Below are 15,531 nucleotides of genomic sequence, written 5' to 3' on the forward strand. Positions count from 1 at the left end.
TCAATGACAAGAAGGTGCCATGTGGGGAATCATAGGTGGCTCGTTTCTGCTTGTTGTATCTTGTTATTGATACCATGTCTTGTTTTGAGGTGTTATGACTGTGATGTCATGTCTATGCTAAAATTCGCTAGCTAGCTAGCCAACAACTGTAACGATGCATTTGAGATTTCAAGTTTTCAATAAACATTTACATGTTTACATGTTGTCAACCGTATAAGCCAACTCCGTCATTTGCCCCATAGCTGCACACGTGTCGGTTTTGTTGCTTAACAACCAATCCGTCTATTAGGAACCAATGTATAGGAGGAGATTACTTAAACTATACACACAAACTGGAATGTTAATCTACAAGTTAGCAAAACTGTCTTCTGTGGCTGATGGCTCCACGTCAATCACATCTGCTAGCCCCGGCCCGCTAGCACACGCAATTCAACAGCCGTGCTTCCTGCTCGCCTGTGCTGTAGCACCAATTCGAACTGCTCTCGGACTCACATATTGCTGTTCACTGGACCTTATGATCACTCAGCTGCACAGCTGATGCCTGCTGGACTGTTCCTTTTACACAATGTCCTGTTTCTGTTTAGCCTCAGCCCAAACTTTCATCGCCATTACCACTTGTCTTAGCTCACTCGAATAACACCTATGATTGCTTTATGCCTCTCTCCCATGTCAATATGCCTTGCCTATTGCTGTTCCAGTTAGTTCTTATTATACAATTTCACTGTAGAGCCCCAAGTCCCTCTCAAACTGCCTCAAATAGCTCCTTTGTTCCACCCCCCATACACGCGGAGACCGGCTCAATCGGTGCCTCCAGTGATGCCATCTCTTTCATTGTTACCCAACGCTTAGGTTTACCTCCACTGTACTCATATCCTTGTCTGTACATAATGCCCTGAATCTATTCTACAATGCCCAACGCACTAGAAGACCAGTTCTTAAAGCCTTTAGCCGTATCCTTATTCTAGTCCTCCTCTGTTCCTCTGGTGATGTAGAGTTTAACCCCTGCAGCCCCCAGTATCACTCCTACTCCCCAGGCGCTATCATTTGTTGACTTATGTAACCATAAAAGCCTTGATTTTTTTGCATGTTAACATCAGAAGCCTCCTCCCTAAATTTGAGTTATTCACTGCGTTAGCACACTCCGCCAACCCTGATGTTCTAGCAGTGTCTGAATCATGGCTTAGGAAGGCCACCAAAAAGTCAGAAATGTCCATCCCCAACTACAACATTTTCCGTCTAGATAGAACTGCCAAAGGGGGTGGAGTTGCAATCTACTGTAGAGAGAGCCTGCAGAGCTCTATCATACTATCCAGGTCTGTGCCCAAACAGTTTGAGCTTCTACTTCTAAAAATCCACCTTTCCAGAAATGTCTCTCACTGTTGCCGTTTGCTACAGACCCCCCTCAGCCCCCAGTTGTGCCCTGGACACCCCATCTGTCCTCAGAGTTCGTACTGCTTGGTGACCTAAACTGGGATATGCTTAACACCCCGGCCATCCTACAATCCAAACTAGATGCCCTCAATCTCACACAAATGATCAAGGAACCTACCAGGTACAACCCTAAATCCGTAAACATGGGCACCCTCATAGATATCATCCTGACTAATTTACCCTCTAAATACACCTCCGCTGTCTTCAACCAGGATCTCAGCGATCACTGCCTTATTACCTGCGTCCGTAATGGGTCCACGGTCAAACGACCACCCCTCATCACTGTCAAACGCTCCCTAAAACACTTTAGCGAGCAGGCCTTCCTAATTGACCTGGCCCAGGTATCCTGGATGGATATCGATCTCATTCCGTCAGTAGAGGATGCCTGGTTGTTCTTTTAAAAGTGCTTTCCTCTCCATCTTAAATAAGCATGCCCCATTCAAAAAATTCAGAACTAAGAACAGATATAGCCCCTGGTTCTCCTCAGACTTGACTGCCCTTGACCAGCACAAAAACATCCTGTGGCATTCTGCATTAACATCGAATAGCCCCCGCAATATGCAACTTTTCAGGGAAGATAGAAACCAATATACACAAGCAGTTAGGGTAACAAAGGCTAGCTTTTTCAAACAGAAATTTGCATCCTGTAGCACTAACTCCAAAAAGTTTCGGGACACTGTAAAGTCCATGGAGAATAAGAGCACATCCTCCCAGCTGCCCACTGCACTGAGGCTAGGAAACACTATCACCACCGATAAATCTACAATAATCGAGAATTTCAATAAGCATTTTGCTACGGCTGACCATGCTTTCCACCTGGCTACCTCTACCCCGGCCACCAGCTCTGCACCCTCTGCTGCAACTTGCCCATGCCCCCCCCGCTTCTCCTTCACACAAATTCAGACAGCTGATGTTCTGAAAGAGCTGAACATTCTGGACCCCTACAAATCATCTGGACTAGACAATCTGGACCCTTTCTTTCTAAAATTAGCAGTCAAAATTGTCGCAACCCCTATTACTAGCCTGTTCAACCTCTCTTTCGTAATGTCTGAGATCCCCAGAGATTGGAAAGCTGCCGCGGTCATCCCCCTCTTCAAAGGGGGTGACACTCTAGATCCAAACTGTTACAGACCTATATCCATCCTGCCCTGCCTTTCGAAAGTTTTTGAAAGCCAAGTTAACAAACAGATCACCGACCATTTCGAATCCCACCGTACCTTCTCCGCTATGCAATCCGGTTTCCGAGCTGGTCATGGGTGCACCTCAGCCACGCTCAAGGTCCTAAACTATATTATACAGTTGAAGTCGGAAGTTTACATACACTTAGGTTGGAGTCATTAAAACTCGTTTTTCAACCACTCCACAAATTTCTTGTTAACAAACTATAGTTTTGGCAAGTCGGTTAGGACATCTACTTTGTGCATGACACAAGTAATTTTTCCAACAGATTATTTCACTTATAATTCACTGTACCACAATTCCAGTGGGTCAGAAGTTTACATACACTAAGTCTGGTTCATCCTTGGGAGCAATTTCCAAATGCCTGAAGGTACCACGTTCATCTGTACAAACAATAGTACGCAAGTATAAACACCATGGGACCACACAGCCGTCATTCTGCTCAGGAAGGAGATGCGTTCTGTCTCCTAGAGATGAACGTACTTTGGTGCGAAAAGTGCAAATCAATCCCAGAACAACAGCAAAGGACCTTGTGAAGATGCTGGAGGAAGCCACTGCTCCAAAACCGCCATAAAAAAGCCAGACTACGGATTGCGACTGCACATGGGGACAAATATCGTACTTTTTGGAGAAATGTACTCTGGTCTGATGAAACAAAAATAGAACTGTTTGGCCATAATGACCATGGTTATATTTGGAGGAAAATGGGGGTGGCTTGCAAGCTGAAGAACACCATCCCAACCGTGAAGCACGGGGGTGGCAGCATCATGCTGTGGGGGTGCTTTGCTGCAGGAGGGACTGGTGCACTTCACAAAATAGATGGCATCATGAGGAAGGAAAATTATGTGGATATATTTAAGCAACCTCAAGACATCAGTCAGGAAGTTAAAGCTTGGTCGCAAATGGATCTTCCAAATGGACAATGACCCCAAGCATACTTCCAAAGTTGTGGCAAAATGGCTTAAGGACAACAAAGTCAAGGTATTGGAGTGGCCATCACAAAGCCCTGACCTCAATCCTATAGAAAATGTGTGGGCAGAACTGAAAAGGTGTGTGTGAGCAAGGAGGCCTACAAACCTGACTCCGTTACACCAGCTCTGTCAGGAGGAATGGGCCAAAATTCACCCAACTTATTGTGGGAAGCTGATGGAAGGCTACCCGAAACATTTGATCCAAGTTAGACAATTTAAAGGCAATGCTACCAAATACTAATTGAGTGTGTGTAAACTTCTGACCCACTGGGAATGTGATGAAAGAAATAAAAGCTGAAAGAAATAATTCCCTTTACTATTAGTCTGACATTTCACATTCTTAAAATAAAGTGGTGATCCTAACTGACGTAAGACAGGGAATTTTTACTAGGATTAAAATTTCAGGAATTGTGAAAAACTGAGTTTAAATGTATTTGGCTAAGGTGTATGTAAACTTCCGACTTCAACTGTAACTGCGATCTATAATAAACAGTACTGTGCAGCCGTCTTCATCGACCTGGCCAAGGCTTTCGACTCTGTCAACCACCGCATTCTTATTGGCAGACTAAATAGCCTTGGTTTCTCAAATGACTGCCTCGCCTGGTTCACCAACTACTTCTCAGATAGAGTTCAATGTGTCAAATCGGAGGGCCTGTTGTCTGGACCTATGGCAGTCTCTATGGGGGTGCCACAGGGTTCAATTCTCGGGCCGACTCTTTTCTCTGTGTATATCAATGATGTCGCTCTTGCTGCTGATGACTCTCAGATCCACCTGTACGCAGACGACACCATTTTGTATACATCTGGCCCTTCATTGGACACTGTGTTAACAAACCTCCAAACGAGTTTCAATGCCATACAACACTCCTTCCGTAGCCTCCAACTGCTCTTAAACACTAGTAAAACTAAATGCATGCTCTTCAATCGAACGCTGCTGGCACCCGCCCACCCGACTAGAATCACTACTCTCGGCGGGTCTGACCTAGAGTATGTGGACAACTACAAATACCTAGGTGTCTGGTTAGACTGTAAACTCTCCTTCCAGACTCACATTAAGCATCTCCAATCCAAAGTTAAATCTAAAATCGGCTTCCTATTTCGCAACAAAGACTCCTTCACTCATGCTGCCAAACATGCCCTATCCTACCGATCATTGACTTCGGCGATGTCATTTACAAAATAGCCTCCAACACTCTACTCAGCAAATTGGATGAAGTATATCACAGTGCCATCCGTTTCGTCACCAAAGCCCCATATACCACCCACCACTGTGACCTGTACGCTCTTGTTGGCTGGTCCTCACTTCATATTCGTCGCCAAACCCACTGGCTCCAGGTCATCTGTAAATCACTGCTAGGCAAATCCCCGCCTTATCTTAGCTCATTGGTCACCATAGCAACACCCACCCGTAGTATGCGCTCCAGCAGGTATATCTCACTGGTCATCCCCAAAGCCAACACCTCCTTTGGCCGCCATTCCTTCCAGTTCTCTGCTGCCAATGACTGGAACGAACTGCAAAAATCTCTGAAGCTGGAGACACTTATCTCCCTCACTAACTTTAAGCATCAGTTGTCAGAGCACCTTAACGATCACTGCACCTGTAGACAGCCCATCTGAAATTAGCCCACCCAACTACCTCATCCCCATATTGTTATTTATTTTGCTCATTTGCACCCCAGTATCTCTATTTGCACATCATCTCTTGCACATCTATCATTCCAGTGTTAATACTAAATCGTAATTATTTTGCACTATGGCCTATTTATTGCCTTACCTCCATAACTTGCTACATTTGCACACACTGTATATATATTTTCTGTTGTATTTTTGACTTGATGTTTTGTTTACCCCATATGTAACTCTGTGATGTTGTTTTTATCGCACTGCTTTGCTTTATCTTGGCCAGCTCGCAGTTGTAAATGAGAACTTGTTCTCAACTTGCTTACCTGGTTAAATAAAGGTGGGGGGAGAAAGAAAAAAGAAAGTCAGGCTATTCTGTCCATTCCAACATTGTATGTCTGCCCAGAGTTGAAGAGGTATACTTTGTCCATCTGATAAACCTCTGTATGTGTGTCCTTACCCCTATAGGAGAAGCAGTCGGCCTGTGAGCGGTATAAAGAGGTGCACAGGGAGCTGAGTGGTATGAAGAGCAGGAGCGAGCGGGAGATCCAGAGCCTTAGGGAGCACCTGAGATTGGCCATGGTTGCCCTGCAGGAGGGCCAGAAACTAGGCAACAGCCTGGAGCACTGAGACACCGCCCCTGGGGCTCTGCTCAGAGACACATTGAGAGGTATAGACGTAGCTCATTATTAAGAGATACATACGCATGTTCACACAGCTTTGAAATAGTAGATTACATCAATCTTCTATGATGAAACTGTGATTGCCTAAAAAAAAATGGTTTTGTTTTTCCTAGTCGTATGGGCACAATGGTGACTGAGATAGGAGAGGAGCAGAAGTCTTCACACCAGAAGATGCCGGCTAGGGGGACCATGATAGTGCCTTAGCTTTCAATCATTCAGCCAATGAGCAGCATAGACTAGGATCAGTTGATCGGTCATATTACACTGGGTCGCGCAAATTTTAATCTGCACTTTTTAAACTTTATTTTCCTATTGTGGATGTGCGAGAGTGAGTGAATGAAAATATTGGTCTGAGTAACTGGATTATTTGTGGAAGGTTGCTCTGATGTATTTGTGACCTGAAACAGTACTGGATTACCTTTCTCTGCATACCTACCTACATGTAGACACTGTTTACATGTTGACAGTAGCCAACATACAAACAGTTGGTCTACATGTTGGCTACTGTCAAAAGCTGTATAAGGAAGGAGGATATACTTTTCGCCAAAAACAAAACTATTTTCATCTCAGAGCATGGATTTGTACAGACCAATGAGTCATTCCATGTCAGTTCAGCAAGCCATGACACCCACCATCTCAGATTGTTCCGAAATCGTTTCTGTAGTTGGCAACGGTTAAGATTGGCATTCATTAAACATTATTTTGTTGAAACTTAATTTGATCTCAGAGAATTTAAGGTAATTGATTGCACCCAAATGTGCCTCTTTTTTTTTATAGGATTCAGATAATATTCAATAAACATAGTACCCAACATCCTATGTGGACCAAACTTATTCCAACTAATGAGTAAGACATGAGGAATCTCTTAACATTGTCAAAAGCCACCCACGGACCCACCACACCCCATCCCAATCCAACCCCAACAACCAGTATACAGTATCAGTTCTCTATGTTTAACAAGTAGTATGAAGCTGCGGCTTGGAGTATTGCTTCTCCATACTATGTAATGTATTCCTTATGAATCTGGTGACGTTTTTCTTCCCCCCTGTTCAGAGAAATTAATAATTGAAGTCGCTAGCATTATTTACCATAAAGTAGTGTGAAAGTACCAGGTTTTGACCATTAGATATCGCTGTTCCTGCTATACTGCCGCACTCTTTTATCCATTTTGCTGGTGTCTTGTGTTTATTAAATAGATTACAACATTTCCTTTGGAACTTTGGGTAGAAAACCAGCCAGTCCTCCATGAAAGCAATTCAGTTTGTCATTTTATGCTTAATATGTGTCCATGAAACGCCCCCCTTGTGTGTGATTTATTCCCTTCAAAAAAGGTCTGGATTAGTTACTGTTAGACCATTCCTGGTGAACAAGAAAACCATTAAGCTATAGCAGTTCTAATGGTTTCAATGTTACGGTCTTCAATGGTAAAAGTCCCAAACATACACTGTATAGTGTTTTGTAATGGTATTGGGTTGGATTTAATGCTAAATGTCACTAATCACAATGCTGTTATCTAATAATTTTATTGAAAAACATGACTGCCATTCAATGTATTTTATTAGGGTTGTCACATTTTAGTCCCTAGCCCATTTCGCCATCAACGCTTTGGGCTTGTAGAAAATGTATTCATATGAGAATTGCACCATATGGATAGCCCTCTCAGAAAGCTGCCACTTGTTGGAATATTCAAGAAGACTTGTTGAACATAGATAACTGAAACTGTATACTGGTTGTTGGGGTGGTATTGGCATGGGTTGTGGGGGTTCCGTGGGTGGCTTTTGACATTTTCTGGGTGTCTTACTCATTGGTAGGAAGAAGTTTAGTCCAATTTGGGCGCAATCAATTAGCGTCATTTATGAGATGAAATTATATTTAAACAAAATGTTTCAGGAATCTTAATCGTATCTCTTACTAACTACAGAAACGATTTCATAACAATTTGAGACGGTGGGTTTCAATCCTCTTTCTTGTGCTTTTTGAGGTGGAACGACCCTAATGTTGTATATCAACAATGGTTGCGCTCAGTGATTGTTGTCATTGTTAAATTTCTACTAAGCAAACCTATTTGTCGCTTTATTCAGTGTAATATCATCTTACAATGTAGGTCTCCATTGTGAACATAAACTTTATAACTATTTACCATTGGGATTGATACAGAGAAAGTGACATTCATGGCTTGTTACTGTAAATTCCTGGGAAGCCAAATTGGAAATCACAATCATTCCTCTAGTGTGTAGATAGAAGTCATCTGAATGTGTGCTTTTTGTTTTATATAGTGCCTTCTGTGACTGGAGAATTGCTTGTAGAAGTTTGATGAAATTTTGTCGTCTTGCAAGGATTCTTGATTTTTGACTAAGGCTAAGAAGCTGCATGTTGCGATCCTTTCCCAACCTCCACCTCCAAACATTGTGTAGGCATGATTGTTTGTGCCACAAAAATGTCTAGCGTCAATGAGCCAATGTTTTTTTGTATCATGTGTTTTGTGACGAGATGATAAAGTAGACAACTATCTTTTGACAATGTTTTTAATATTTAATGTAGGGCATGCAATATCTTTGTAAAGTACCATCCTTTTACAAGCAATAAAATGCATGTTAATACAGCCGTGTGAATCATCCATATTTAGCTGACTTACACTAGTCTCAGAACTCTGTACTAAGCCTAACTCGTAATGGTATGTAGGCTAGTCTAATGGTACACTACATGCTCGTCGAACGTCTCATTCCAAAATCATGGGCATTAATATGGAGTTGGTCCCCCCTTTGCTGCTATAACATTTTACATTTACATTTACATTTTAGTCATTTAGCAGACGCTCTTATCCAGAGCGACTTACAGTTAGTGAATGCATAAAAAAATTAAATAAAATTCATACTGGCCCCCCGTGGGAAACGAACACACATCCCTGCCGGCCAAACCCTCCCCTACCTTGGACGACGCTGGACCAATTGTGCGCCACCCATGGGTATAACAGCCTCCACTCTTCTGGGAAGGCTTTCCACTAGATGTTGGAACATTGCTGCAGGGACTTGCTTCCATTCAGCCACGAGCATTAGTGAGGTCGGGCACTGATGTTGGGTGATTAGGCCTGGCTCGCAGTGGGCGTTCCAATTAATTCCAAAGGTGTTCAATGGGGTTGAGGTCAGGGCTCTGTGCAGGCCAGTCAAGTTCTTCCACACCGATCTCGACTAACCATTTCTGTATGGACCTCACTTTGTGCACAGGTGCATTTTCATGCTGAAACAGGAAAGGGCCTTCCCCAAACTGTTGCCACAAAGTTGGAAACACAGAATCGTCTAGGATGTCATTGTATGCTCTAGCGTTAAGAATTCCCTTCACTGGAACTAAGGGGCCTAGCCCGAACCATGAAAATCAACCCCAGACCATTATTCCTCCACCAAACTTTATAGTTGGCACCATGCATTGGGGCAGGTAGCATTTTCCTGGCATCCGCCAAACCCAGATTTGTCTGTCCGACTGCCAGATGGTGAAGTGTGATTCATCACTCCAGAGAACACGTTTCCACTGCTCCAGAGTCCAATGGCGGCGAGCTTTACACCACTCCAGCCGACGCTTGGCATTGCACATGATGATCTTAGGCTTGTGTGCGGCTGCTCGGCCATGGAAACCCATTTCATGAAGCTCCCGACGAGCAGTTCTTGTGCTGATGGAACTTGGTAGTGTGTTGCAACCAAGGACAGATTTTTACGCGCTTCAGCACTGTGTTCTGTGAGATGTGTGGCCTACCACTTTGTGGCTGAGCCGTTTGTTGCTCCTAGACGTTTCCACTTCACAATAACAGCCCTTACAGTTGACCGTGGCAGCTCTAGCAGGGCAGAAATTTGATGAACAGACTTGTTGGAAAGGTGACATCCTATGATGGTGCCACATTGAAAGTCACAGCTCTTCAGTATGGGCCATTCTCCTGCCTATGTGTGTCTATGGAGCTTGCATGGCTGTGTGATCGATTTTATACACCTGTCAGCAACGTGAAGCCGAATCCACTAATTTGAAGGGGTGTCCACATACTTTTGTTTTATATATAGTGTATATCCCTGAACCTGGCCTATTACTATCTGCAAATAATAAAACCTTTTTTTGTGTGTGAGTTGACTTGAGCCCAGATGAAGCGGATAAATGTCCTCCTGTACGCTAGGTGGCAGGACTAATATGTTTCAAATCAGTGTAGAATTAAAACGAGGCTAACCAGGGAAGAAGGTAAAAGAAACAAACATGGCGTCCAGTGCGGCGACCCGGACAGCAGCTGGTGCTGCTAAAGTTGTCAAACCGATTTTCAGCAGGGATCTGGATGAAGCTAAGCGCAGAGTTCGGGAACTGTATCGTGCCTGGTACAGAGAGGTTCCAAACACAGGTAAAACAAGCTCTCCCTTTGTATTAGATCCGCAAGAGCTGGATCCCAGCGTCAAGGTCGTGCCAATGCAGCTAGCTAACGTTAACTAGCTGTAAGGCACTCTTTCTAGATAAATATTTATTTAGCTCATTGGCTACATATCTTGTCGATGTAAGTAAGCTAACATATACTTTCAATCTATGGCCAGACTTAGCTAACGTGGTGCAACTACACTGAACAAAAGTATAAATGGCAACATGTAAAGTGCTGGTCCCATGTTTCATGAGCTGAAATAAAAGATCCCAGAAATGTGTTTACATTTTACATTTTAGTCATTTTAGCAGACGCTCTTATCCAGAGCGACTTACAGTTAGTTAGCATTTCTCCTTTGCCAAGATAATCCATCCACCTGACAGGTCAAGAAGGTGATTAAACAGCATGATCATTACACAGGTTTACCTTGTGCTGGGGACAATAAAAGGACACTCTAAAATGTGCAGTGTTGTCACAACACAATGCTACAGATGTCTCAAGTTTTGAGGGAGCGTGCAACTGGCATGCTGAAGGCAGGAATGTCTACCAGAGCTGTTGTCAGAGAGTTGAATGTTCATTTCTCTACCATAAGCTGCCTCAAATGTCATTTTAGAGAATTTTGCAGTACGTCCATCCGGCCTCAAACCGCAGACCACATGTAACCACGCCAGCCCAGGACCTCCACATCTGGCTTCTTCACCTGCATGATCGTCTGAGACCAGCCACCCGGACAGCTGATAAAACTGTGGGTTTGCACAACCGAATAATTTCTGCACAAACTGTCAGAAACTGTCTCAGGGAAGCTCATCTGTGTGCTTGTCGTCCTCACCAGGGTCTTGAGTTCAGCGTTGTAACCGACTTTGATGGGCAAATGATCACCTTCGATGGCCACTGGCACACTGGAGAAGTGTGCTCTTCACAGATGAATCCCAGTTTCAACTGTACCGGGCAGATGGCAGGCGTGTGGGAGAGCAGTTTGCTGATTTCAACATTGTGAACAGAGTGCCCCATGGTGGCGGTGGGGTTATGGTGTGGGCAGGCATAAGCTACGGACAATGAACACACATGCATTTTATCGATGGCAATTTGAATGCACAAAGATACCGTGATGAGATCCTGAGGCCCACTGTCGTGCCATTCATCCACCGCCATCACCTCATGTTTCAGCATGATAATGCAATGCCCCATGTTGCAAGGATCGGTACACAATTCCTGGAAGCTGAAAATGTCCCAGTTCTTCCATGGCCTACATACTCACCAGACATGTCACCCATTGAGCATGTTTGGGATGCTCTGGATCGACGTGTATGACAGCATGTTCCAGTTCTCATCAATATCCAGCAACTTCGCGAAGCCATTGAAGAGGAGTGGGACAACATTCCACAGGCCACAATCAACAGCCTTATCAACTCTATGCGAAGATGTCATGCTGCATGAGGCAAATGGTATTCACTCCAGATACTCACGTCTGTATTCCCAGTGTGAAATCCTTAGATTAGGGCCTAATTTATTTATTTAAATTGACTGATTTCCGTATGAATTAACTCATGAAAAATCGTTGAAATTGTGGCATGTTGCGTTTTATACTTTTGTTCAGTGTACTATCAGCTAAGGTTACATAGCTAGTCAATGAGCTAGCTAGCTAGTTTATCGTCATGAACCACTTCTTTTTTTTTGAATGTATGGACAGTACAATACACTTCCTACATTTGCAGAATTTAATTTTGTTGATATGAATATTTGCTTGAGCTTGTTGTCCTATAAAATGCCCACATCTTCTTGTCTTATGTTTTGTCCCACAGTAACTACCTTCCAGCTGGACATCACAGCTCGCCAGGGAAGAGACAAAGTGAGGGAGATGTTTGACAGAAACAAGCACGTCAATGACCCCCGCGTGATTGACATGCTTGTCATTAAGGTTAGTCTACTCTGCTCCCCAATCAGTTAGTTTGCTCTCATGCAGTTAACCCAGTTTCTTAGTTGCATGGTGGGTTAGTGTTATACTGCTAGACCGAGATACAAACTCTGTCTAGATAACTGGGCTACCATGCTCTACATCATTTTACATGTGACACATCCAAATCGTTCAAAGAAAAAAATCAAAACTTTGAAGGGAATATTTACAAAGCTCAATGGCCACATATCGAGTGTAGTGAGTGACGTTTTCTTTGCATACTTTTGTTTACAATAGGGTAAGATGGAGCTGCAGGAGACCATCAATGTCTGGAAGCAGAAGACCCACATTATGCGCTATTTCCATGAGACGGAGGTACCACGCCCTGCAGACTTTCTGTCCAGATTTTATGTTGGACATGACAATTGAACTGCTCCCTGTACTTTCCACCCTGTTTTGTCCAGTGTAACAGAGGCTTCCCCTTATTGAACTGTAAATATACACATGATACCCAATCTCGTGTCAAGTCCTCCTTGTACAAATGTTTTCATTTTGTGAAAACAGTCATGGGACTGTTACTTCCCACTTGAAGTTGGAAGGCTCTCCTTTAATGCTCTCCTTGTGGACTTCATAGCTATTCCTCTGCGTTGCCACAGTAGAGATGCATTAATGTGATACATACAGTGGGGGAAAAAAGTATTTAGTCAGCCACCAATTGTGCAAGTTCTCCCACTTAAAAAGATGAGAGAGGCCTGTAATTTTCATCATAGGTACACGTCAACTAGGACAGACAAATTGAGAAAAAAAAATCCAGAAAATCACATTGTAGGATTTTGAATGAATTTATTTGCAAATTATGGTGGAAAATAAGTATTTGGTCACCTACAAACAAGCAAGATTTTTGGCTCTCACAGACCTGTAACTTCTTCTTTAAGAGGCTCCTCTGTCCTCCACTCGTTACCTGTATTAATGGCACCTGTTTGAACTTGTTATCAGTATAAAAGACACCTGTCCACAACTTCAAACAGTCACACTCCAAACTCCACTATGGCCAAGACCAAAGAGCTGTCAAAGGACACCAGAAACAAAATTGTAGACCTGCACCAGGCTGGGAAGACTGAATCTGCAATAGGTAAGCACCTTTTTTGAAGAAATCAACTGTGGGAGCAATTATTAGGAAATGGAAGACATACAAGACCACTGATAATCTCCCTTGATCTGGGGCTCCACGCAAGATCTCACCCCGTGGGGTCAAAATGATCACAAGAACAGTGAGCAAAAATCCCAGAACCACACGGGGGTACCTAGTGAATGACCTGCAGAGAGCTGGGACCAAAGTAACCAAAGCCTACCATCAGTAACACACTACGCCGCCAGGGACTCAAATCCTGCAGTGCGAGACGTGTCCCCCTGCTTAAGCCAGTACATGTCCAGGCCCGTCTGAAGTTTGCTAGAGTGCATTTGGATGATCCAGAAGAGGATTGGGAGAATGTCATATGGTCAGATTAAACCAAAATAGAACTTTTTGGTAAAAACTCAACTCGTTGTGTTTGGAGGACAAAGAATGCTGAGTTGCATCCAAAGAACACCATACCTACTGTGAAGCATGGGGGTGGAAGCATCATGCTTTGGGGCTGTTTTTCTGCAAAGGGACCAGGACGACTGATCCGAGTAAAGGAAAGAATGAATGGGGCCATGTATCATGAGATTTTGAGTGAAAACCTCCTTCCATCAGCAAGGGCATTGAAGATGAAACGTGGCTGGGTCTTTCAGCATGACAATGATCCCAAACACACCGCCCGGGCAACGAAGGAGTGGCTTCGTAAGAAGCATTTCAATGTCCTGGAGTGGCCTAGCCAGTCTCCATATCTCAACCCCATAGAAAATATTTGGAGGGAGTTGAAAGTCCGTGTTGCCCAGCGACAGCCCCAAAACATCACTGCTCTAGAGGAGATCTGCATGGAGGAATGGGCCAAAATACCAGCAACCGTGTGTGAAAACCTTGTGAAGACTTACAGAAAACGTTTGACCTGTGTCATTGCCAACAAAGGGTATATAACAAAGTATTGAGAAACTTTTGTTATTGACCAAATACTTATTTTCCACCATAATTTGCAAATAAATTCATTAAAAATCCTACAATGTGATTTTCTGGGGGAAAAAATCTCATTTTGTCTGTCATAGTTGACGTGTACCTATGATGAAAATTACAGGCCTCTCTCATCTTTTTAAGTGGGAGAACTTGCACAATTGGTGGCTGACTAAATACTTTTTTCCCCCACTGTATGTGTTTGTGCAAACTAGCCCTTATGATCACCAAGTTCAGAAGATGGATGCTGAGACCATGGCTCATACCAAGGAATATCAGTATGGTTGTCATGGACCCTGTGTTTACCCTGTACCCACTCCAATTCAATAAGCCAGTTATTAGTTGATAAGACTCTGAATAGATTGTGAATTGTCATGCCACTGACGGACATTACATATAGGTCGTCTTTATTAGATCAGTTGATCAAAAACAAATGTAACAGTTTGGAATAAAAAGCACCAAGGGTTCTTGATAACCTATATCAGAAACCACATAAATAGGGACACCTATGCAGGCCTGTCACCTGACTAAGGCCTTATCAAATAAATCAATATCCCCAGAATGATTGAAAACATAGAACAAATATTTCCATCAATGTAGAAAATATCACTGGCTAAATGAAATGCAACTTCAACTGATCCAAGGGTTTCCTCTTGCACATAGATTTTTTAAATTGTATTTAGTAAGACTTATCTGCATGTAAATGTTATCACCAGGGAGGAATTAGTCCTATCACTGCTCTAAAACAGCTCTGTATCCAGGCAGGCACACATCACAAGGGATGGGGAGAGAAGGCAGGAGAGAAGCACCAGAAAGGCATTGTTGACATTGAGATCCTCAAGTCTTTTTTCAGCTGTCACACGTCTTCCCGTTGCCTTTGAGTGGTAACACAACATTAAGCTCTGTTGAGGGAGAACACAGTAATAGGCCTCACCTTCCCTAAGGTCAAATGTAATCTTTATTACTTAAATGTTAAGTTGATTTTAGTGATCATTATACATACAGCACACCCAGGTCATATAATATTTTGGAGCATACAGACCCTTCAGTCATCATCCTCGGGGACAAAGATGTCATGCTCTTCCAGCAGCGCAGCAAAGTTCTTGCTGATCAGAGTTCCGACATACAGGAAGGGGATCACTACCACAGCAATCCGGAAAAGGCCAAAGGAGGCCTGGACAATTGTCAAGAATTCCATCACAAAAACATATCTAAGTTAGCCTGCTATGCTGGGTGATTTTATACACAATGACAACCAGGATAAAATAATAAAAACATTT

At 43.3% G+C, this 15,531-nt stretch overlaps 2 protein-coding genes across 2 annotated transcripts in view; both read left to right on the forward strand.

Moving 5' to 3' along the window:
- The window catches only part of triobpb (TRIO and F-actin binding protein b), a 38,888-nt gene extending 30,402 nt beyond the window's left edge, over nucleotides 1-8,486 (forward strand). Inside the window, exons 12-13 of the mRNA XM_041863417.2 lie at nucleotides 5,670-5,871; nucleotides 5,998-8,486. Coding sequence (XP_041719351.1) covers nucleotides 5,670-5,831 — 162 coding nt within the window. The 3' untranslated portion in view covers nucleotides 5,832-5,871; nucleotides 5,998-8,486. The remainder of the gene's footprint in view (nucleotides 1-5,669; nucleotides 5,872-5,997) is intronic.
- A 1,594-nt stretch (nucleotides 8,487-10,080) lies between these two features.
- On the forward strand, nucleotides 10,081-12,677 carry ndufa6 (NADH:ubiquinone oxidoreductase subunit A6). The gene is made up of 3 exons (XM_041863418.1): nucleotides 10,081-10,256; nucleotides 12,071-12,186; nucleotides 12,460-12,677. Exons 1-3 carry the CDS (start codon nucleotides 10,118-10,120, stop codon nucleotides 12,589-12,591), a joined length of 387 nt encoding a protein of 128 aa, XP_041719352.1. The 5' UTR covers nucleotides 10,081-10,117; the 3' UTR covers nucleotides 12,592-12,677.
- Nucleotides 12,678-15,531: the final 2,854 nt, after the last annotated feature.

Source organism: Coregonus clupeaformis, unplaced genomic scaffold, assembly GCF_020615455.1.
Source record: "Coregonus clupeaformis isolate EN_2021a unplaced genomic scaffold, ASM2061545v1 scaf0400, whole genome shotgun sequence".
NCBI classification, from domain to species: domain Eukaryota; kingdom Metazoa; phylum Chordata; class Actinopteri; order Salmoniformes; family Salmonidae; genus Coregonus; species Coregonus clupeaformis.